General features: G+C 44.9%; 1 protein-coding gene across 3 annotated transcripts in view; it reads right to left on the bottom strand.

Moving 5' to 3' along the window:
- LOC104049943 (ceramide synthase 4) overlaps positions 1–23,761 on the bottom strand; it is a 48,426-nt gene extending 24,665 nt beyond the window's left edge. Inside the window, exons 1-3 of one of the 3 annotated variants that reach the window (XM_064469506.1) lie at positions 23,392–23,761; positions 20,329–20,383; positions 1,390–1,563 (exon numbers count right to left, since the gene is read on the bottom strand). In XM_064469506.1, the coding sequence (XP_064325576.1) occupies positions 1,390–1,563; positions 20,329–20,348 (194 nt within the window). In that variant the 5' untranslated portion in view covers positions 20,349–20,383; positions 23,392–23,761. The remainder of the gene's footprint in view (positions 1–1,389; positions 1,564–20,328; positions 20,384–23,391) is intronic. The other 2 variants (XM_064469508.1, XM_064469507.1) reach the window with 2 other exon arrangements.
- Between the last annotated feature and the right edge of the window lie 552 nt (positions 23,762–24,313).

The following is a 24,313-nucleotide window of genomic DNA, read 5'->3' as shown; positions in this document are numbered from 1 at the left end:
ACCCACAGCGCCCTGGTTCCCACATCACTGGAGGTAACAGAGACACCTATGTCCCCAGGAAAGCACAGGGTAAAATCTGTGGGATTTATGGAATGCACACTAAATGTATTGTTTACAAAGAAGAGATTTGGATTCTGATTTTGTATAACCATTAAATGATCATTTAAAGAATCATTTATGCATTTGTTTTTACGTAAAAATACTGGCTATAATTTGTTGTTTATTTAAAAAAAACATTATTACAGCAGAGCTCTGAATCATTTCAACTTCTAGAAACTCTTCCAAGCTGTCCTTGTATCACATAGAATCTGGAGAAGAAACATCTTTCTAGCCTACAGAGGTCTGCTTCCATTTTCTTGTGCAGCCACTTTTTTTTAAAAGATAACAAAAACATTTTAATTGTCTTTTTCCCCTCTTTCTAAGCCTAAAACCACTGTAGATTTGACTAAACAAAAGATCACTTCTTTGATCAGTAACTAGGAACAGGGATTTTTCAGTCCAGCAAAGACCACTTTGAAGAGTATTCAAAATCACAAAAGGGGACTTACTCTGCAGTCTTGACAATGGCTGACACTATGGTGGATATTAGTTATCCACCAGCAAACCATGTGTTGCAGACCACGATGACTATTGACTAAACTGTACAGAGCAACAGCACCAGCTCAGGACCTTTATGAAACTCAGAGTCAAAGAAGCCTGCAGGATTTCTAGCTATGCCCTTGCCATAAGCCCCAAATCATCTGTGCTGAAGAGTAATATGCAAAACACTCAAATGGCTCTGGCCAGAAAGAAGCAGCTACAAATATCTCTATGTGCACTGCAGATGACACACTGGAAATGATACTCCTGAACCCAGAGCAGCCGACAGTGAAACACACACATTCATGCGGCTATGCAGTGCTGATTCTGAGGTCAGATGACTCAGCCCAATCTAATGCATCTTATTCAGGCTTGCCTGTCAGATGTGATACCCCAGATCCCCATTACCCAAGATAAAGGAGACTTAACTGTATTTGGGTAGTCTAAACATGATTTCTGCCACACTCAACCCAGAGACAGCAAGTAATGTGCAACAGAACACAAAACAGCGTGTCTGCCTTCTAAAACACAAGCATAAACCTCATCTAGGGTCTACCTGTTTTAAGTGTAGGAAGTCACATCACTTATGATTAGACCTTAAGGGTAGGGTTTGTGTTCTATATTCACCACACTTCTTTAGCCAGTACAGGTCTAAAGAAAGAGCTGAAAAATGTACCTCAGCAGACTTTATGACTTGGAGCTTCTGTGGACCTCTTCAGTCATGCACTGGCACAGACAATAAAGCCAGCTTTTGGACCCAAACTGCCAACATTATCCCTAAAAAACCCCAAACAGTACTAAATAACTTACCTTTCAAAGGCACATCGAATGACAATCAAGATTAATGCAAAAGGGATACTGAGCAGGAGATCACGAGGCTGAGGGTAATGGACATCTTCAGACTCTTGCATGTCCTCCCAGGTGATCCCTGGGGGCAGCCAGAACTCATGCTGCCACAGCCACTCATTCAGAGAGCGTGCCATCCTGGAAAGAAGAGAGACCAGAATAAACTGAGGACAGCCTCTCACAGAGCAAACCTGTCAGCACAAGCCAGTGAAGCGGAGGAAGGATTACACCCTCACTGAGGTTGCATCTGGCTGTGAATGCAGAAGAGGTGTGGAACACATCAGAGCCCAAGGAACTGATAACCTGCTCGCAGATTTTTATCTGGTGCTCAGTGACTGCTGACTCCCGGCACAGAACCAAAGAATGGCTAAAATGGAGATAAGTGCAACAGAATTCAACAGAATATTAGTGTCAATCTCGGCAAGATGATTCGGAAAGTTTTCAGTTTAATACCGCAGCTTCTCAGGTTCATAGGTTCATTTCTACAGGACTGACAACTTGGTATCATGAGGATGTGGCAAGTCTGCTCCTGGGCTGGCTACCAGCTGTCCTTTCATATGTACATATCCCTATATTTTAGTCTTTGATCTTTTGTATTTATTTGTTTCTATTTACACATTGCAATCCCACTGTGTGCATGTGTACGTATGTATGCATTATAATTAATATTACACTAACACTTCTCCTTTAAAAAAGAAAAAAAAGGAAAAAAATCTATCTTCTGCTTTAAATGATTAAAGAAAGTACTTCCAGATAAGAATTTTTGTACTAGAGTGGTAAGCCAGATTCTTAATGTAATTTTAAAGACGATGCCTGAAGGTAGGATTTACATACATGATCAGAGAATTTATCAGCATAAAAACCAGTGGAATGGGTGTAACAAAGCACTCAACACAAAAATACTGTTTCTAGATAATTCCACCTCATACACAAATATGAGCTGCGCTACCCTCCGATACAGGCTGCTCCTTCTAGTTGGTAACAACAAATACCCCAAACACAACTCTGCAGGCACAGGATGAGGAAAGGGGAAGTGTGGGAATGAGATACCCATTGAGATCATCTGAACAGCACACAGGAAACACCATGTTACAAAACCAAGGAAAAAAGCATATAATTTAAGTGTCTGACCTGAGTATCATAAAGCATCTCACCCAGTGGATGAGATGGGTGAAATAGGCCCAAACTCTGGCCCATTTTCCGTAAGGAGAACTGCCCAAGAAAACAAAAATGAATCATACATTTGATTTTTAAGATCTCTTTAATTCAGTAGTTTCTTTGTTAGTTATACTGAAGATCTGCCTTATTCCAGAATTCTGCAGAGTCTGAGGGATATCATCTGCATCGTAACGTCTTTTCTTGATTTGGACTTTATTATTCATCTCAATGTGTCTTTTGATCTGACTAGAACAGGGAAGAACAGGACCCTATTTCTTCAAATTTGACTCTCATTTCTCCTGGAGCATGCACAGCTAATTCAGTATGATGAGAAAGCTGATTAGAAACAGATGTGTTGTTGATAACAAGTAGTTGCAAACTTTCTGACCATTTAAGATACAGAAAGCAGGAAAACACTTTCCCCTCTTCCCCAAAGAAAAAGGAAAACCATCCCACTAAAAATGCCTTCTTCACCTCCTCCCTGCATTCCCTGATTTCAGCTTTTGATACCAAAACCCACAACATAAAAACACGTCCTAAAAATCAAGAGCCTGATATACTGCCGAGCTGCAACCAACGGAAGAGGCAGTAAGGCTAATATCCAACCGCACTAGCAGTGAAAAGAACATCCAGGTCTTTTACCAGCTTTCAGTTTGACAATAGCCACAGTATTTCCTTTCTGGTGCAGCTTCTAGGACTCTGGAAACTGTGGTTTTGCTCTCACTTTCAAGCTGTCCTCCATTCCTTCTCCTAGCTCTCCTTCCAGTGTAAGGTCTGGACAAAAGTCACTGACACATAAAATGAAAATAAACACGGTTTATAGACTCTTCGAATTCTGTTCTAAGAGCCTGACAATCAAGGTGCAACAGTTTTTAAGTTGCCTGCCAAATCTCAAGTCCCTACAACTCTCTGGAGCTTAGAGTTTAACCTAACTTCCCCCATCACGGCTGTTTTAAGGTGGGAACACCTGCTACCCACGATCTGTCCCCTTTTCCTGTGGCCATGCTGTAGGATCCTTTAGTGCTAGTTCCCTTTCCACCTTGCCTTTCATGATTCAGCAAAGGCACCTGAAGCCAGGACCATGGGAGAGGGGTGACAGGGCTTGTTAAAAAGAGGGAAGCTAGCTGAAGCACACATACACACATGCTAGAGAAAGCTTTTCAGACTAATCAATAAACATGCCATTAACCAGTACAGCTCCATTTGGGCGATGCAGACATAAGCCCACGGGACTGGCTGGCTAACGTGCTGAACCTCAGAGCCTCAGAGACCCATGCTTTCAGGATGTCCCTGAGTCCCCAGTAGACTGTGTGAACACAGGTATCTGCACAAAACATTAGTTATAGAGCAGAAAGTGTCTATGTAGAAGCAAACTGTATGAGTATGGGCTTAGCCTGCAACGAATTCAACACACTGTCACTATGAAGCATGGTGACCATGTTCCAAAACAGTTTGTGCACTTCAGATAGGTACCAGATACCAGAGTAGAAAAGTCAGATAACCTAAGCGAGGTGTCTGAATTACCAAGAGCTTTACAAGGCATGAAAGTCACCAACCTCAAAAGTGTTGGTCAACTTTCTCAGCTGTTAAAAACCTCAGCTCTAGTCAGGAAAAGCATCAGGAATACTGCCTCAGCTCTTCAGAAGACATTTCTTCAGTACCACAGGGTTATCCCACAGCGCAGGCAGCAGGCATGCTAGGGAAAGCTACTATAGTAGCTAGCTTTGCAATTACACAACCCAGGATTCTCCCTCCAGAACTCTATATATCTGGCAGCAACACAAAAAGATACAACATGCTCGGTAGACGACAGCAGCTGAACTCTGCTGAGGGCTCTCTGTAGGGAATATATAAAATAAGTCTTCCAATTTGCTTAGGGGGAATATTCTCAGATTAAAAGTGCTAAGGAAGTAAACAGCCATTATCTAATCTACTCTCATGTGCAAACTACATATAGTCAGGATCGCCTTCCTGGAAGATTTCTTTATCTCTGCAGCTATCTTTACACATCGCAAAAATACAGAAAAGGGTACAGTATGATGCAACGTATTTATCTTTTGCAATTTAAACAGGCCAAGTTCCCAAGCTGAAGCTGCTGGAAAGCTGAAGACAATGGAGTGCCTAAAATGCCCTTTGAGCACCCACAGAAAAGTGTAAGCGGGCCCATTTCTTTCTCAGAGGTTCTTTATGCCTCGCAGAGCACCCTGCGTTATTTGTGTTAGCTTTGTAATAACATACAGGATGAAGCCCACCAGCTCTAAGCACAAGCGTAACAGAGGGACAGGCTCTCACACAAAGAAGAGTTCAGCAAGAGCAAAGGAAAAAAAAGTACTGCAAAACACTCTCCCATACCTGACAGATCAGCATTAGGATTCCACAGTGAGCAAAATAGTAAACACTGGAAGAACAGCATTAAGTTCATTATAGAATATACATTTAAGGATGAAATAAAAAATAGAGAGGTCTCACAGCTGTGCCATGGAGACAGGGAGGACAAGGCTTTGGCACTCACCGAGCATATACTGTGTCAAGATCAGGCACACAATATACAATCCAACAAAGCTCCTTTAAGCTGACACAGCTAGAGGGTCTTGAAACAACTGGACTTTGTGCAGCCCTGCAGCCCTCTCACAGAATCACAGAATCATAGAATGTCCAGAGTTGGAAGGGACCCACAAGGATCAAGTCCAGCTCCTGTCCCTGCACAGGACAACCACTGTATTTACTTTGTTAAATCTTGCCTGTCCTGATTTTTTTTTAACTTGTTGGTTTTATCTGAATCCTTAGAGTTACAAAGGCCTCTGCTGTCAGGCTGCCCTGAGCTGCCCCAAGGAAAGCAGAAATTGCTGTGCTGGCCAGCAGGAATGCACCTGCAGTATCCGAACGCTACAGCGGAGAGCAGCACTGCAGGGCTCCCTGAACTCTGAGCTGTAGATCAGGAACACTACTACACTTAAACCCCTTAGGGACATATTTATATAGTTTCACTTTCAAAGCAGAGCTATTTGAGAAGCACGGCATCTAGCTAGAAAGGTGACTCCTTGTCTCACAGGTAAAATGGCTAAGCAGGTTTACCCAGAAAACCTAACTGTTGCTTGTATCTTCAAAGCCGTACTCTGCTGCTTCACTTACTGAATCTATTCCCAAGCTAAACATTAATATATAGGCACACGAATAATCATGCAAATTTGCTCATGTGAATATAGAAGATAAGGGTGGAGGAGAAACAGAGAGAGAGAAAAGACCTAAGAGTCTTTGTAAAGAACTGGGTAATTACCCTCTCACTCTGAAGGAGACCAGGGGTAGGTACCTGCCCTGCAGTTTACAGGTACAGCATTATGCTAGGCATTACTGCATCAGCCACTGTTCACTGCTTATACTGCTAAGATAATATAAAGATCGATCATAAAAGATGACACTAGAGTTTTCAATTTGCTGTTAGAACAAGAAAAAGATCCATATTGAAAAAAAACCAAAAAGCTTAGACTGCTGTTTTATTTTGCTTTTTGACTAACCAGTAATATTCCTCCCCCAACCCTCCTCCCCCTACCTTAACCTTAGCACAGCAGATACTGGTGACATTGATGTGATGGTAATTTTGGTCTTTGCTGTAGGAATTCTGAGCCCAATAGCACAGAACTTCCAACTTCTTTCCAAATTCCATCATACAACTCACTGAGTTGTTTCCTCCTCCTCTCTACCTCAGGAAGCTGTTAATTTTAGGACTTGTCAATACTTCACTGGGTCACTTTCAGCTTTTTGCTATGACAGGCACAATAATCCCTACAGGCATGGTACCAAGCTGTATCAGAGGTGCCTCAATGTTTTTGCATCAATTGCTTAGAGTAGAAAGCTCTTCCTAAACCCTCTGGTGGGTACAAAATAACCACAATAAAGAATTTTAATGCCATTTGTTTTTGCATTAACAGTGAGTGCACTGGTTTCAGCTGGGATAGAGCTAATTTTCTCCACAGTAGCTGGTATGGAGCTGTTCTGGATTAGTGCTGGCAACAGTGTTATAATACAGGGATGTTTTCATTCCCGCTGAGCAGGGCTCACACAGAGCCAAGGCCTTTCCTGCCCCTCACTCCACCCCACCAGTGAGTAGCTGGGGGGGCATAAGAAGCTGGGAGGGGACACAGCCAGGACAGTGACCCCATCTGACCCCAGGGCTGTCCCACACCATATGGTGTCGTGCTCAGCACACAGAGCTGGGGGAAGGAGGAGGAAGGGGGGGAGGTTCAAAGTAATGACATTTGTCTTCCCAAATAACCATCATGCGTGGTGGAGCCGTGCTGTCCTGGGGATGGCTGAGCACCTGCCTGTGATGGGAAGGAGGGAATGAATTCCTTGGTTTGCTTTGCTGGCATGTGTGGCTTTTGCTTTACCTGTTAAACCGTCTTCATCTCAACCCATGAGTTTTTTCACTCTTCTGATTCTCTCCCCCATCGCACCAGGGGAAAGCGATCGAGCAGCTGTTTGGGGCTTAGCTGCTGCCTGGGGTTAAATCATGACGGTCCTTTTTGGTGCCCAACGTGGGGCTCGAAGGGTTTGAGATAACAACAGATTTGATTGGAATGTGCCAGATTGAATTATAGCTGTTATTGTTGTTTAGCTATTACCTAACAGGCTCCCCTGCTTGCCATGGGACTTGCTCACCTTACTGTGTATTAGAGTCTGGTGCTTGTTAGTGGCCGTTTTTCGCTTTTGCTGCTGGATCATCTCTCTGTGCTGTGCCGGGGAACAGTTTGATAACAGCAATTGTGACAGACCTGGGCTGGCAGATGGCCAGGGCATTGCTGCTGTTCCTGTGCTACTGTACTGGGCAGGCTGGAACTCCTGTGAGAACTTGAGTTGAAGGGACTGTGACCTGTGGATGAGTCCACATGGGAGCAGGACACCCCGAAGCATCTGTGGCCGTGGATAAGCCCACACCAGAGCAGGTACACCTCAAAGTGTCTGTGGCCGTGGTAATGTCTGTGCTGCAGCAGGTATGCCTCTGAAGGGGTTGTGGCCCAAGGGTAAGTCCAGACTGGAGAAGGTGCACCCTGAAGTATTTGTGGCTGTAAGTCCATGCAGCACCAGTACACCTTGAAGCATCAGTGGCTGTGTACGAGGTAGTGCTGGAGCACCTCAAAGCATGTGGCCACGGATAAGCCCCCAACAGAGCAGGTGCACCCCTGGAGGGACTGAAGCCACAGGCAAGGCCATGCTGCAACAGGTTTACTTCTGAAGGGACTCTGGCTGTGGGTAAGACCATGCTGGAGCAGGTCTATCTCTGAAGGCATTGTGGCCCATGGAGAGGCCACACTGGAACAGGAGCACCTCAAAGTGACTGTGGATAAGTCTATGCCACAGCAGGTGTACCCCTGAAGAGACTGTGGCTCATAAATAAGGCTCCACCTGGAGCAGGTACACCCCTAAGGGACTGCAGTCTGTGGATAAGTCCAAGCCAGAGCACAGGGAGGAGTTGACTGCAATGTCAAACCCAATGGCCCAGTCCAAAGGGACCAGGGGTGGAGACTGTATAGAAATACCTTTAAATTGTTGTAACCCGGGATTTGAGTTACATGTTATAAAAATTACTATAGCAGGAACCACCTGAACCAATGGAGGACAAGCCCTACAAGCAGCAGAGCAAATGCAGCAGTGACCCGACCTGAGCTGGCTTTGGTGCCCAGTAACTCCATGCAACACCCACCCTCTCCTGTCCTGAGTGACCACCAGGACAGATGGAGGCCAAAGTCATGAACTAAATTAACTCAGTGGACGTTTGTGGACATTTTACAGGGGTGGTCCATAGAATAAGGGAATGGTATCTGTGTATTATATCAAAGGATGGGAAGGGGAGTGGTGGTTAATGAGGATATTTTGTATATTGTGGAACCTATTCAGCTTAGTTGCTGGCTGGGGTTAAACCACGACACAGGGTTTCAACACAAACAAGTTGTTCTCACTGTTTATAGAGCAATACTTGTCTTTCATAGTTCATTACCTAGGCTAAACAAGTCTACTGTTTCTAATCCTCTCTATATTGATGTAGCTAATACAACTAATGAGAAATGGAAAACCTTTCTTTGCACATTCCTCTGTTTCTGTCTAAATTCTGTTTCCAAACAGGATTTCTGAGAGGCATGTCTAGCATTAACATCCACATTTTTTCATACAAATTTCTGCTGTTAGTCCCCAAGTACACAACTCTGCACACTGCTATTCAAGGTCACCTCATTCGTCTTACTCTGGCTACGAAGGCCCTCCAGTTCTGGATTATACCAGGGAGGGTCCATTGTCTGCAGGTGGATTATACAGGTTTGTGGGTGGACAATGCCACAGATGCAAACATCCCCAAAGTGGCCCTGGGCCAAGCCATTTAGGCCTGCCAAGTCTTATTAGCTTAAGTGCAGCATCATGCTAAAGACATCACTGCCAGAGCCAGCACAGGTATTCCTGCAGAAGACTTCCTGGTATAGCCAGTTTTCCCAGGATTTAATTAACTACCAGCAGCACAGTACTGCCACAGGGGAAATTATTAGTTAATGTGGAAGCACACCACCATAAGGATGCACTTACATTGCTTCTCGATTTAAGTTGCTTTATTTTTGACATGGCGCTATGGCTGAAGTAATTAAAACCAAAAAACTCTTAAGTCTTGGTATGCTGGAAACCAAAATTAAGAGGTTTGTCCTCTCTTTCTGAGGAGCACCTGGGGATCAAGAAAGAGTCCTCTGTATATTTATGAAGGTTCCCTGTTATTTCAAATTGGAAGAGCTACTGTATTCTAGTCCTACTCTGGTCCATACTTCCTGAATTTGGGTTACAACTGCATATTATGCATTCCAACCTCTAACTAATTTTCCTAGGAAATAAATTCTTCAAGAATACCATGGGTTTTTAAATTATCTCCTGACAACTCTTCGAGGCAGTTTCTTACCTATTTGATACTTCCCATAATGCTGACGCCTTCCACTTTAACCAAAATGACTTGTTACAGCTGCATAAGAGAAGTTACAAGTTCAGACATGAAGTTTACTGCACCTCTCTTATGCAGAAATAAATAATTTCAACAAAGAAAATGCAGATTAAAAAGACATAGGCTTTTGAACACCCATATTATATTTAATCTCTTAACCTCAGTCTCCAGGTTTTTTTTGTCTTTTTTTTTTTTTTTTTGGTAAAACTGTCACACTAAAAATCACAATACTAGGATTATTTTTTTATTACTGGGATAATTTTTTCTTCATGTATTTTTCTAACATTTTTCATACATTATTTTCTAACATATACCAGGTATTACAGAATCACAGACTGGTGGGGGCTGGAAGGGACCCCTGGAGCTCACCCCGTCCCACCCCTGCGGGAGCAGGCACCCCCAGAGCAGGGGCACAGGGCCGCGTCCAGGCGGGGGGTGAATGTCTCCAGGGAAGGGACCCCACAGCCTCCCTGGGCAGCCTGTGCCCCTGCTCTGGCACCCGCACAGGGAAGGGGTTTGTCCTCATGTTCAGGGGGAACTTCCCGTGTTCCAGCTTGTGCCCGTGGCCCCTTGGCCTGGCGTTGGGCACCGCTGGAAAGAGCCTGGCCCATCCCCCTGACACCTGCCCTTCAGATATTTATAGGCATTGATGAGATCCCCCCTCAGCCTTCTCTTCTCCAGGGTGAACAGACCCAGGCCTCTCAGCCTTTTCTTACAAGGGAGATGCTCCAGGCCCCTGATCATCTTGGTACCTCTGTGCTGGACTTGCTCCAGCAGTTCCCTGTCCTTCTTAAACTGGGGAGCCCAGAACTGGACGCAGCCCTGCAGGTGTGGCCTCCCTGGGGCAGAGCAGAGGGGGAGGAGAACCTCCCTCGCCCTGCTGGCCACACGCCTTTCCAAGCACCCCAGGGCACCGCTGGTCCCCTTGGCCCCAAGGGCCCGGTGCTGGCTCAGGGTCACCTCGCTGCCCCCCAGCACCCCCAGGGCCTTCTCAGTGGAGCCGCTCTCCAGTAGTTCAGCCCCCAGCCTGTGCTGGTGCGGGGGGTTGTTCATCCCCAGGGGCAGGACCTTGCACTTGCTTTTGCTGAATTTCCTTAGGTTCCCCTCGCCCCAGCTCTCCAGCCTGTCCCTAAAGATCTGATAATATTAATTCATAAAAAAATCTTGCTCCAAAATTTTTAATTACATGTAGCATTATTTTCAGCATGCTGAGACGAAGATTAGCTAGTTCCAGTCTCCTGCTTGAAGGGAATACATTAACCTTTTCAAATTTCACTTCAGCTTTGATATGTTCATTTCCATTTCCTCAGCCCTGTTAGCTATCCTGGCGTCATACCTGCCTTCTGATATTGCCTTATCTGTAATAACATTTCCTTTGCCTGAGATCCCTCTCTTTCCCTAACCCTCTCTTGGTTCTTCACCATTTTAAGGCTTTTCTTATCATAGAGCAAATTTAACCATGGATGGGCAGCGTCCAAGGAACTCAGCTGAAATTCATCAATTAAGAAAAATGCCTCTCTTAGAATGTCCTCCTATGGCAAAAATAAAAAATCAAAATCTTTCCTTATAGTACCAGTCCATGAACCACCTATTGCCCTTCACTCTCCTGGCATGCCTTCTCCTCACTTACTCTGTCAAAGCAACTTTCCTACAAAATGCCCCACCTTCTGCACCTCCATTTCTCTGAACTTCTCCTGGAGATTATTATAAACCTGCTTGTCCCAGCCATAACTGATGCAGAATCTCCAACCACATGGATGGATTCTGGTACGAATCTTGGGTACAAATCTGTTTTTACCTGCAGCTAATTCTGCTTTATATCTCCTCTGTTCCCCAGCTTTCTCGGCTCCTCCTCTTGTGATTCTGAATGCCCTTGTCTCTTCCCTAAACCCACAACTTCTGGCAGAATCTCCACTTTGTTTTTGCATGAAATAAGACTGCTTTTCAATTCTGACTAGTAGTGAAAGAAACAAAACCACAGTCTCCTTCACTCTGTAATCTCTATGTTCTCCAGGCTCACTCTCCTCATCCAGACTTTGTTCTCCACATCCTCTTCTTTGGAAGCTAGCTGAAAATTTGGAATTATTTGTGCAGCCCTTTCTCCACCAATGACCAGTTATCCTCAACTTCCTGGCTTTCAGATCTTCTCCTCACTTAGATCTACCAGCTGACACTTCCTATCAAATTATTTCATGTCTGCTGCTCACCCAAGAATAAATTCACTTTGCAATTCTTCAACTTTTTCAAGGAACTTCCCAGTATTTGTTTACTTCCACTATTTGTCCAACAGATGCTTGATTCTTCACTCCTAACTTTAAAAGCAGAAATGCGAAATTTGCCTCCACAACCCTTTAAGAAAATATCTTTTCAGCCCTGCCTTGGTTCCTAGATTTTCCAGCTTTTCACCAACATTAACCCTATCTCATACTTTGGTGCAGGCTGGTCATGTGCTGCTCTGTTCAAAAGCAACAATTTTCATATACACACTCGCTTGGGACACCTCTGTCCCAGAAAAAGCATAAAATGCCCAAACAATTGTTAGAAGCTGCAAATAAAAGTCCAGCAAGTAGATAAACTTGCTTACACAGATCTCCAGCGAACATCTTCCTCACCCAGCATAAATCGCTTACTAATTTCCATACCTTGTCCTTTGCTTGCCAGCTCCTTTGCGGCTAGGCTGTCTGACTGCCGAGTGTTTGGCTCCCAAGCAGACTGCCAGGTATGACCAACAGCACGGGTTTCAGGCTGATGTCACTCATCCACGTCAGAATGCAAATCAGACAGCTCTTCCCACTGATCATCCCTCATTGAGGGGAATGAGTACAGCACCTTGGTTTTGCTCAGTAAAAAACAAGTACTGGTTTAACCAGTTAAAAACAAGGCCAGAAAAGGCACTGAGTACCTCTGGCTTCACCATGTCTTTGGTAAGGAAGGAGTCAGAGCAGTGGGCCCAAATTTTTCTTAGTCTCCTCTTGCTGCCAATGTACTTAGAGAAGCTCTTCTTGTTGCCCTTCACATTGCTCACTCCAGCTGAGCTTTGGCTTTCCTATCTCCATTCTTATATGCTCAGGCAATGCTTCTGCACTCCTCCTGGTCATCCATCCCCACTTCCACCTTCCTGATACTTCCATTCTCCGAGCTCAATCAACAGTTCCATGTTCATCCCTGCTGGCCTCCTACCATTTTTTTTTTGCCATCTTGCATGTTGGGATGGACTACACTCATGCTTGGAGGAGGATGTCCTGGAAGATCAACCAGATGCCTGGGCACCTTTGCCTGCCAGGACAGTGTCCCATGAGATCCTGCCAAGCAGATCCCTGAACAAGCCAAAACCCATGCTCCTGAAATTGAAGGAAACCCCAAGAATTTACACACACATTTTGAAATACCATGGCTGTTTCTGCCATATTCCTCCTCCAGGAACCTGAAGATGCTTCGCTACTATGGCTGAAGAAACCTGGGTTGAACTGTAGCACCCATTGTCAAACCAGTCTCAAAAATCATAGAATCATAGAACCATAGAATGGTTTGGGTTGGAAAAGACCTTAAAGATCATCTAGTTCCAACCCGCCAGCCATGGGCAGGGACATCTTCCACTAGACCACATTGCTCAAAGACCCATCCAACCTGACCTTGAACACTTCCAGAGAATGGGCATCCACAACTACTCTGGGCAACCTGTTCCAGTACCTCACCACCCTCACAAAGAAGAATTTCTTCCTTCTACCTAATGTAATCTACCTTTTGTCAGTTTAATGCCATTGCCCCTTGGCCTATCACTACATGCACTTATAAAAAGTCCCTCTCCTGCTTTCTTTTAGTCCCCCTTCAGGTACTGGGAGGCTGCTATAAGGTCTCCCTGCAGCCTTCTGTTCTCCAGGCTGAACAACCCCAACTCTCTCATCCTGTCCTCACAGCAGACAGGTGTTCCAGCCCTCGGGTCATCTTTGTGGCCCTCTTCTGGACCAGTTCCATGTCTTTCTTACGCTGGGGTCCCCAGAGCTGAGCACAGCACTCCTGGTGGGGTCTCATGAGAGAGGAGCAGAGGGGGAGAATCACCTCCCTCAACCTGCTAGTCACACTTCTTTTGATACAGTCCGGGACACGGTTGGCTTTCTGGGCTGCAACACACATTGCTAGGTCATGCTGAGCTTCTTATCAATCAATACCCCCAAGTCCTTCTCCACAAGGCTGCTCTCAATCCATTCCCAGCCCAGTCTCTAAGTGTGCTTGGGATTGCCCGACACATGTGCAGGACCTTGCACTTGGCCTTGTTGAACTTTATGAGGTTCGCATGGGCCCCTCTCAAGGTCCCTCTGGATGGCATCCCTTCCCTCCAGCGTGTCAACTGCACCACAAAGCTCAGTGTCATCAGCAAATTTGCGGAGGGTGCACTCAATACCACTGTCCATGTTGCCAACAAAGATGATAACAGTGCCGGTCCCGATATAGATCCCTGAGGAACGCCACTCGTCACTGGTCTCCACTTGGACATCAAGCCATTGACAATAATTTGAGTGTGACCATCCAGCCAATTCCTTATCCATCAATTGGATGATGGTCCATCCATCAGTTCTCCAATTTAGAGACAAGGATATTGTGTGGGACAGTGTCACATGCTTTGCACAAGTCTAGGTAGATGACGTCAGTTGCTCTTCCCTTATCCACCAATGCTGTAACCCTGTCATAGAAGGCCACCAAATTTACCAGGCACAATTTACCCTTAGTGAAGCCATGTTGGCTGACACCAATCACCTCGTTATCTTCCAGGTGCCTTAGCATAGTTTCCAGGAGGACCTGCTCCATGATCTAGCCAGGCACAGAGCTGAGGCTTGTAGTTCCCTGGGTCTTCCTTTTTCCCTTTTTAAAAATGGGGGTTGTGTTTCCCCTTTCCCAGTCAGCGGGAACTTCACTGGACCACCACAGCTTCTCAAATACGACGGATAGTGGCTTAGCATCTTCATCTGCCAGTTCCCTCAGGACCCGCAGATACATCTAATCAGGTGATAAAATAAAGTGCTGTGTTAAATTACCAGTGTAAAAAGCAGCAGAGACAAAAGCTGAGGACCCTTGCAGGCTCTGCCTGGCACTTACCCCATGGCTGTATTACTGAATGAAGTAACATCCCTTTATTACTTCCAGGACAGTGTGAGGTAACATGAACCTCATTGTCCTGACACTTGGGAAGCATCAGTATTCTGCTACTGAGTGCTAGCTCTACCAACAAAAAAGTTTTCAACAATAAAGCACTGGAGACCCCATGCTGAATGTTTTGGTAACGCACAAGAATGCTATGCTCTACCATCACTCCGTAAAAAAATACAGACCATACTACATCTTAGTGAGAATGTCAGACACGACTAGTGTCCCAGTAAGGCAACAGAGGCATCCAAAGTATCACCTAGAACTTCTCCACAAAATACACAGACACGTATTCCCAGATCTACGTGTTTCTTGAGAGTACAAATGTAAAATGCAAGGAGGAGGCACCTATAAAATCCAAACCCGCTACTCAGCAATTTCTTTGGATTTTTTTCCTTCATTATTTCTCTTAAGGCCTGCTATTTCCTCCAGCCTTGCTGTAGAAATAGCAGTCACTGGCTGACATCGCTTGATAGAACTGAGGAAGAAAATCAAGTTGGCGGCCTCAGACCACGGTGAGCTAAGAATTCAGGTTGGAAGATCACACAAAGAGATCAAGAGGGAGCTTACTTCCACCTGAACTGCTTATCTCTCCTTTCTCTGAATTCACCAGTACCAAACAAAGCAAGAGTTAGGCAGCCTTAGTGAGACCTTTTCCTTCAAACTGAGTAAGATACAGTAAAAACTGCCAAAAAGCCCTCTAAGCAGAAATGCTATTTAACCCCGAAGGCTGTAACAACAAGCAGTTTGTACACCAATAGAAGCATTTTCACAGATTTTGGAAGGAGAAAGGGACAAAAAGCAATCACACACTGTGAGAATACGCATTGAATAAGGCTCAAAACTTTAAATGTAAGCAGCAATAACTTTGTGAGATCTGCAAAGCTCTTCCAAAGGTAAGTCTGGGCCGTACAACCCAGTTCCTGTGCATCGAGGTTCAGATGCTTGAGAAACAGAAAATATTTGCCCAGACCTATTGATATGATACATACCCCAGACATCTTTTCTACTGCCAACTGAAAGTTTTTGACTGATTGTCACTATCCCTCTTACTCAACAATCACATATCAGGTCTCAAAAAGTTTAATTCTAATTTAAAATATGGGAAAAATAAAAAGCAGGTAGTAGGTTCAGGTTTCCATGCCATACTCCAGTCATTAAAATACTGTACAGCTCTTGATAAAGCCTCTTTCTTATAAGGTCATGGGACAGTGCAATGCTTATCCAATGCATTACCTGATTTTTTAGCCTTTCCAAAGCATAAATATTCCTAAATAGCTGTATGGGTCTGGTCTGATGGTCCTCTCCTAATCTGTCCTCTAAGAATCACCCTTGGCAAGCCTTTCTGTTCCCTTCCAGGAGAGCTCTTCCTCTTCTGCCCTGCATGCCTCTGGCATGTGCTTAATTCTGCAGTTTATAGCAGCCCTCAGAAGCTCTTCATCCCAAGTTTCATCTACAGTTCCTACTTACCCGCTTCATCATTGCTCTTATTTGTACAGCCAACCCCTGCAGTGAGTCAAGCACTCTGTTATCCTTCTCTCTCCCACAAATGGGCCATTTCCCCAAAGACGTGGTTTCTAACACACCACCAGCAACCCTGAGCATTCAGCTCAGCTCAGCACTGAACTCCTGAACTGCTCATCTTAGGTCAAAATGCGAGAATCAGTTGTGATAAAATAGGAAGACAAAGGGACAGATGTGCATGACTTCTCTGCCACAGATCTAGCAGAGATAAAACAGCAAAGCGGAATTGGATCATCCTGAATGCTAATGCGGATTAGAAAAGCTCTTATCTATCAGTCAGGATGATTTTGTTTGCATGAAGTTGAGGCAGGTATCCTATATTACAACCTAGTACACCTACAAGATGTGGAGCATGACTTTTCACACAATCCTTGTTCTCCTCCCTCGTGCTGGAAACACACAGGCTTCAATTACTCTGTACGAGCTGGCTTTGAATTTCTGTATCAACAGTTCCATCGGTTTCCCAGGTATTTGTTCCCACGAACTCCCCAGGCTGTTCCAAAGCTTAGAGGTAAAAAAATAAATTTAATTATTCTTGAATTAAGATCTTTTTATAAATGATACTCGTACCTCTAAAATTAGTATGTGTTGTCATTATTTTCCATTTCAAAACACAAAACTTGAGACCTTATCTACCACTAACATCTACATTCCCAACATTACCGCAAATGCAAAATACATTAAAAACACTGAGAAAGAAACAGCAACTGATAGAAAGATTTCCCTTTCTCCAAGATTAAAAGAATTGTGACTCACTTTTCACAAGCACTACTGCTTAATGAGTGATGCAATCTATTGTATGATGGTTATTTAAAAAAAATTTGAATATGAATTATTCTTGATTAGCACAGATAACTTTAAAGCCCTGTAACATGCATGGCTTATAAAGCTGAATGTAAAACTCAAGTTCTTTCAACAGCCACTGTCCTTCTCTGTTTGCTGCTGGAATAGTATCTAATATCAAGAGAACCTGTCTTCAGCTGAGCTTTATCTATTACACAAACAAATCATTATGGGACAGTATTATTTGTCATTATCCTGAAGGCTGCAACCACACTGTGTTATTTATCCAGCAATTTTGGGATTACGGGATGGTTTCTGAATTGATGTACAATGGAACCATTTTAATGAGCGATCCTGCCTAATGCAGAGTGTTTGTTTCTGATTGCTTAGCCTAGCTGGTCTTGTCAGTCTTCTCCTTGTTAACACGGTCACTCTTTAAGCTGCAAATTCCGTCTCCTGCTCTGCTAACGAGGAGTCCCTGCATTATGCTGCAGGTGTGGCAGATAAACCCCGCATTTATTCCATGCTGGGTCAATCTCTTTGACATACCTATTTTAACTCACTGCAGCCAGTTGTTCAGCCCTGCCTGAGCTGAGACAATCACGCCTAGACCAGCTGCAGAGGGGGAACATGCCAGCCCTGAGCACAGGCCAGAGTGACAGCCACAGCCCTTTGGATCCCCCTGCACAAAGTCAGCACCTCTGGCTCTCACAGCATAGCTCTGATTCATGCTGGCTGAGCTCAGTGTTTATTTTTAAAATACAGATACTAAGGGTCACTTTCGCCTTGCTTCAATTCACCACAAATAACTTCACAAGAAAAAATCACATTGAAATTATTATTCTGGGAATTCAACCTTCACGCTTTTACTTCAGCATCATTTCTGAAGAGAAAAATTCTTCTGATCTTTTCTTCAAAAACATTAAACACAAACTCTGACATAACATCTTCCCAATCCTACAGAAGGAGGCTATCTTTCATAAATGCATGACGAGAGACAGATGAACAATAAAGAAGCAGTTGCCCAAAAAAGCTCTCATAGTACCCCAGGGTAAAAATAACACAGCTTATTACAAAAAAATCCCAAGTCTGAACACAGCCCGTCGTTTACCTCTTTCAAGATCTTTTTTTTTGGGTTTATAAATTTTGATTCAAAACCTTGACACTTGTTGAGTTGGAAGGCGTATGCCATACCTGTGTCTGTGGCCATCTGTGCAACAACCTCACACGTGAAAATATTTGAAGTATTTCTTGATTTTTGGAACTGACTTTTAAAACAAAGAAACTAGTTATTATCACAACCAATTTCGGTAAAAGCTGAATCAGTCTTGAAGTTAATGGAATTACTGCATTTAGCATATTTCCTTTTTTTTTTTTTTTTGAAAGCTACTCTTGAATTAATTAAAACTAAAGCATATTGGAAAAAGGAGTGGGAAACATGCACTGGATTATTGACATTGCTGTGTAATTATGGGCAAACATACTGAGGTGTGCTCCTTAGTAAACATGAACACACCACAAAAATTACCCCTGACAGAACAAACAGCGTTCAGTGGATTTTTAAAACTGGGAAAATGATGACATTTGATTTCCCCTTACTTAAGGAGAACGTGTCATGCAATGCCAGCGGAATTAAACATTAAGCCTTCAATACAGGTACACTGAAGGTTAATACATGCATATGATAGAGACCCACAATAAAATGAAAGCCTTTGTTTGAAAGAGGAGGTTAGTCAAGGCATGGAACAAGGATTTGCAATATATTTCAGCAATCTGGGGAAAACTGCCTGCAGCTAAAGGTCAGAGTGCGAGACCAGGATCACCACTGAGTCACATCACAAGTGCACAGCAGGACCAGAGAGTAGCTCTGTCTTATTTGTTTGATGGCAAGGGTGCAATGGGTGGGTAGCTTTGCACCAGCCATCAGTCCGGGCTGGGCCACAGCTCCTGGAACTCATCTCCCTGACATAACGCAACAAGAACCTGCATCATGTATCCTGGGGCTTTATACCCTGCTGGGCAGGGATGCAGTGCCCCAGCTCCTGGCAGGGTTTCCTATATAGCTCTTTATCAGACGAACTCCAAGTCTAGAGGCTCTGCTAGCTGGAGGTTTTATAACACAACTTGCAATGTGCTGCACTGCAAGTGTTCAATTACTCTATTAACTAGAATGAGGATAATTAATTTACTAGTAGGAAATAATTACACGATTTTGGCTTTCTAAAGAGCAATCTATTTTTAAGTAAGTTCTTGTATTAGATAAAGACTTTTAGCTTCTCCTTTCCCTTTAGGAAAGCATGGGTTTCCTTTTACAAGGAATAAATCTGGAACAGGCATTAGAAATACAAGCAGGAGAGCACAATAAGCAATGCTGACCCTGGAAATCTTATTACACTTTTGTTCTTATCAACAGGCTCTAAATTCACAGCTAAAGTAGAGTCAGTTCAAAACTGCACTCCCCTCTTTAAACTGGATTTTAGTGTGTACTTGTTATGTCAAAGCAATGTTTGGATGTGTCTGAAGAGTCCAAATTTTTAAAAGTGTGATTTTCCAGATAGCGCTGTGAGATACAGACTCGATTTTCAGCATTTCAGAGAGCTAGCACATGTCAGTGACAGCCCAGAGTACAGAAAATGAAGACGACTTGTTTTGACTTGTGGATATAAGTCCTCTGAGATTCTATAATCTCATTTCTTGTTAAGTTTGCTTTCACCTGAACAAAGCCAAAGACAAGTACAGGTGACCAAGCAAGGGAAGAAACTTTACTTAAGTTTTATCTTTAAGATTTATCTTTAAGTTTTACTCTAAGTTTACTTTAAGATTTTATCAATGGGTGGAGAGAGCCACTACAATCCTTGAAAAGAAACCGCTGCTCTTTCCAGCCTGAAAAGATCCCCCTGCTGAGACAGGTTCCTTATAATGTAGAGCCCGTATAAACCAACAGTGTCATCAAAGACTAGACATTGGCCTCCACCCATCCCCGACCAGCACTCCCACTTCACTGCCACTACCGCCCCATACTCAATAGAATTTGTGAAGCTTCACAAAGAACCAGGCTGAGAAAGAGTTGGGTTAAAACTTAAAACTTTTTTTTCTTTTTACTCAGGGTTGATTTTAACCCACACTGGTTCCTCAGTGCAATTCACTATGTGGCTTCAAAATAATTTGTGCACACTCAACACAAAGCACAAAAGAAAAGCACAAGTGGCCCGGGGCAGGTAGAGGTGACTTCCTCGCTCTGCAGAAACACAGCTCAAGCTGATCAAACTGTGCTGTTGCAGAAAACACCTCCATTGAGCTCCGACTGTCCAACTGCTACGCCATACCTGGAAATATCTGGATTCATGCCATCAAGTCCTTACTGGCCTCTGCAAAAGGAACCTGAAAAAAAACCCCACAAACCACAAAATTAAGCCTATATATATTATACATGCAACCCAAATTAATTTCTGAGTGTACATATGCAACTAACCTGCTGGGACCCTCAGCATCACATCACACCAAACACTCTTGTGCCTGCATTTCTCCTATATTTCTCTTAATAGTGAGTAGCAAGCTTTTAGAAATTTACCTTGCTCATCTGAGACCTGAAAAAGTAGCGCACCATAACATCCTAGCTGTGTTTTACTCTCTTGCAGGGAAAAGGGCTACAAATTAAGATCTGAAGATGCCCTGAGAGACTGTTCATTTAAAATAACTGCTTCCAAAGTCTTGACAAATCATCATAACCTGGATACGTGGCAACCCAGCTGCTACAGAACGGGTACAGAATCCAAAAGCAATTTTTTCCCCAAAAGCTCTGCAGGGAAGAGAATTTAGAATATTATAGAAGCTGGTTTTATAATACAGAATAAAAATTTAGAAAACCAGTATTAATTTTCTTCATATATATTTCAAAGGACAGAAAGCAATCATACTTTCCTGATGCCTTTTTGCTTCTTGAGCTCTCTTGGGCTCATGAATATTCAAAGATCCTCATCAGCTGCCTTTCAGAAAAATTCTCAATTGCAGAAATGACTGATGTCATCATTTTTGTGTTTATTGGACATGGCTAGGTCTATAAAAGTTGGCTGTTGTTGTGATATTGACTCTTTAGAGCTCATGCTCTCCTTCAGACCAGACACCATTTAAGTTCTGCACTCAAGGATGTCAGAAAACCATAAGCAGCCTTCAAAAACCACAGTAAAAATGCCTTCCATCAAGCTGGTGATGTCATGAAGAGAAGAAAAGTAAGTAGAGAAAGAAAAGTGGAGAAGTTTTAAGAAGAAGCCTGCTTTAGCTCTATTTATGCCAAGAAAGTGCGTAGTAGAATACTGAACGTTGAAGTTTGTGATGATGTCTGCACGAGTACACAACCCCAGGGCTTCAGACAGGTCGGTGTCCCCAGGTACACTTGGGAGGTAAGAGCAGATAGTGTAGGCATCCCTAAGCACCATCATTCGTCTCTCTTTCTTGGCAGAGCAGGGTCTATCCAGACACGAGCTAACAACATGGGAAAAGGGCACCAACTCAGAAGAGACACTTTTATTTTGATTAGAACTGAAATACAGCACTAGCTCCTTGAGCATAGCCTGTGGAGGTGGCAGCAGGAATCTAATTTTTGCCACATGTGAAGACAAGCTGAGTCTCTCTGAATTACCTGCGTGACAGACTGCAAAAATAAATTCAGTTTCTGTGGATTAGGTGGGCTATAACAGAAGGACAATGTAATAATAATTTTTCATTGCAGGTATTTGTTCTCCTTCCTGCCTGGAAGCAGCTACCAAGCTGAGAAATCTCTACTTTCTGCTTTATCTTCTCAATATAACCCTAACATGATATGAGAATTAGACTAAGAAAATTAATATTCTATATGAATTTCACCACCTAATGAATTTGTAACAGCTAATAACCCAGAACAGGTATTCCTCACTCAGCAGCATTGATTCTAGGTAAAAAGCACTTTTGGCTTAACATCAGATACATTTTTCAATTTTGCCAGCTTCTTTGCTGCTCTGAACACAAGCATCTCACAAAGACCATTATCTTTCACCTTACAACTGTAGGTTAACAACATAAAAGCTTTTTTTCCTTTTTTTTTTTTTTAATTTTTAAACAGAAATTGGGAAAAAGCTCCTCTGCATTTTTAAGTCTCTGTAAGTCTCCTGACTATCTTGATAAACCTGAGCTTGTAGACACTTCTATCACCCGCACAGTCTCGCACAGTTGTCCCTGTTGGCCAAGGCAGAGCGCAGCTCCTTTGTAGGACGAACATCATGACGTTTGTCCTCTCAAACACACTTTCCACCCAAGTTTTGCAAACTTGTCTCATAAAACTTCACATTACACTTGCAAAACAAGGAATTACTTTTAGATGCTGATAAATGATGTAGATAAATAAGCAAGCATTTTTCAATCTGGCTAGCTAAAATTCATACGCCTGACTTCACATTAAGCATCATTATCTATCCTGGAAACACTCAGCTCATGCTGATACCTGACTTTAGTCTTACTCAACTTCCTAGAACCTACCCTCCGATCTGGCTTTAAACAATTGCAGAAGTGGGATGAACCATTTGGTTTGGGTTTTTTGGCAACTTTAACCTAAGATGAATCCTTTTTTGTCCTTGTATTACTTGAATTTGGACCATTGCACAAACCTTTTTAAAAATAATCACAATCACAAACACGTTCTTCCAGCCTCGTGGCCAGCTTTGCAATCATTTTGTCCGGGAACAGTTTTCATTGCCAACAAGAAAAGCCTCCCCCAGTTTCACCATTTTTCATGCAAAGGGTTAAGAGCAGAGTACTGAAGGCTCAGCTGAGAGCTACCTACGGGAGGGCAGAACGGCTACTCCAACAGGACCCCCACAGCCGCCGGCCCTGACCTTCCTCGCCGCAAAGACAGCTCGATATAACCCTTTATTTCTGTATCGGTTTCAGGCGACCTGGCTGCGCTGTACCAGCAGTGCGGGAACTCCTCCGAGAGAGCTGCGCGAAGGGCTTTACTCCTCCTACGGGCTGCCGCAGCCAACAGGAGCCCCCCGGCCCCGGCCCGCCGGCCGCCCCTCACGGCGGGAACCGGCTCCTCGAAGCTCTCCCCTCAGAACGCGTCTCCGCCGGGGCGGGACCGGCGTGAGGAGCCGGTTCCCGAACCCCCCCTGTCCCGCCGTGGTTTCTGCAGACCGGGCGGGCGGGACCCGAGCCCCTCGGCAGCGCTCACAGCCAGGCGCCACAAGCCCCCGCTACCCCTCCCTCCCCGGGTCCCCCCCGCCTCCCGGGCACTGCCTGCTCCCCCGTCACCCCTTCGGGCGGCCGCCGCCCCGCCCGCGGCCCCGGACTCCCTCCCCGGCAGCGCCAGCCCCTCGGGCTCCCGCCCTCACTTCACCCGCCGCCAGCCGCCCGCTCACCTCAGCGTCCCCCGTCGGGGCGGCGCCGAGCCGCTCTCCGCGGTGACCCGCTCCGCCTCCGGCCTCTGCCGCCCCGGGCGGAGCGGGGAGGTGGCGGCGGCCGCGGGGCGGGGCCGGCCCGGGTGCTGCTCTGCCCTGCCACGCTCCGCTCCGCTCCCCCGGCGCCGGCGGGGCCTCTGCTCGCTCGGCCCTGCCCGCCTTCCCCGCCGGCCTCCCGGCCTGAGAGCGGCCGCGGGTGGGGGCGCCCTGAGCAGAGGGCCCTGCCACCCCCCGGGGCCGGGTCTCCCTTCGGCGGGAGGGCTTCGTGGGCACCCAGAGCCAGCGGGCCATAAGCGGAGGCGCCCAGGCCTGCTGGGGACGGGGCACGGAGTGGGTCTGGGGGGACGGACAGGTGGGCAGTGACCCAGGAGCGCTTCACCCTTTCCGGGAGCGATGGAGCGCACGGGAAGGCTGGGTGTGTTATAACATGAAAGGCAAACTTTGCCTGCTTGACTTCCCCGAGAGGGTACGGATGTCTGCAGGAAGATAAGGCCTGGAAGGGACAGACAGCTGTGCTAGGAGTCCCAGCAGAACAATGTCACCAAAGACCCAGCTTTCTGTCATATGTCACTGCAAGGTAATACTGCCATTTGCACAGTGCCATTTATAGCTGCTGAAGAACAAGCCCGGTGGTATTTTGTAGGCACCTTTCATGAGTGCATATAGAAAGATAAAGTGAATCTTCATCACAAGATCCTTGCACCTGTTGCAGTCTGATGGAAGAGACAGCCTTCAGCCATCCTGCCTCCACCCCGCTGAACCAGCTTCTGCTCCTTTTCTTGTGCATGCTTCCCCCCTTCACTTTTGCCTGTAACCACCTGCCTCCGTTACTCTCCTAAAGCTCTTTACAACAAATCTGCTGATTTCATGCCAGAACACCTGC

Source organism: Phalacrocorax carbo, chromosome 19, assembly GCF_963921805.1.
Source record: "Phalacrocorax carbo chromosome 19, bPhaCar2.1, whole genome shotgun sequence".
Classification (NCBI taxonomy): domain Eukaryota; kingdom Metazoa; phylum Chordata; class Aves; order Suliformes; family Phalacrocoracidae; genus Phalacrocorax; species Phalacrocorax carbo.
This window is presented reverse-complemented; position numbering and strand designations above follow the sequence as displayed.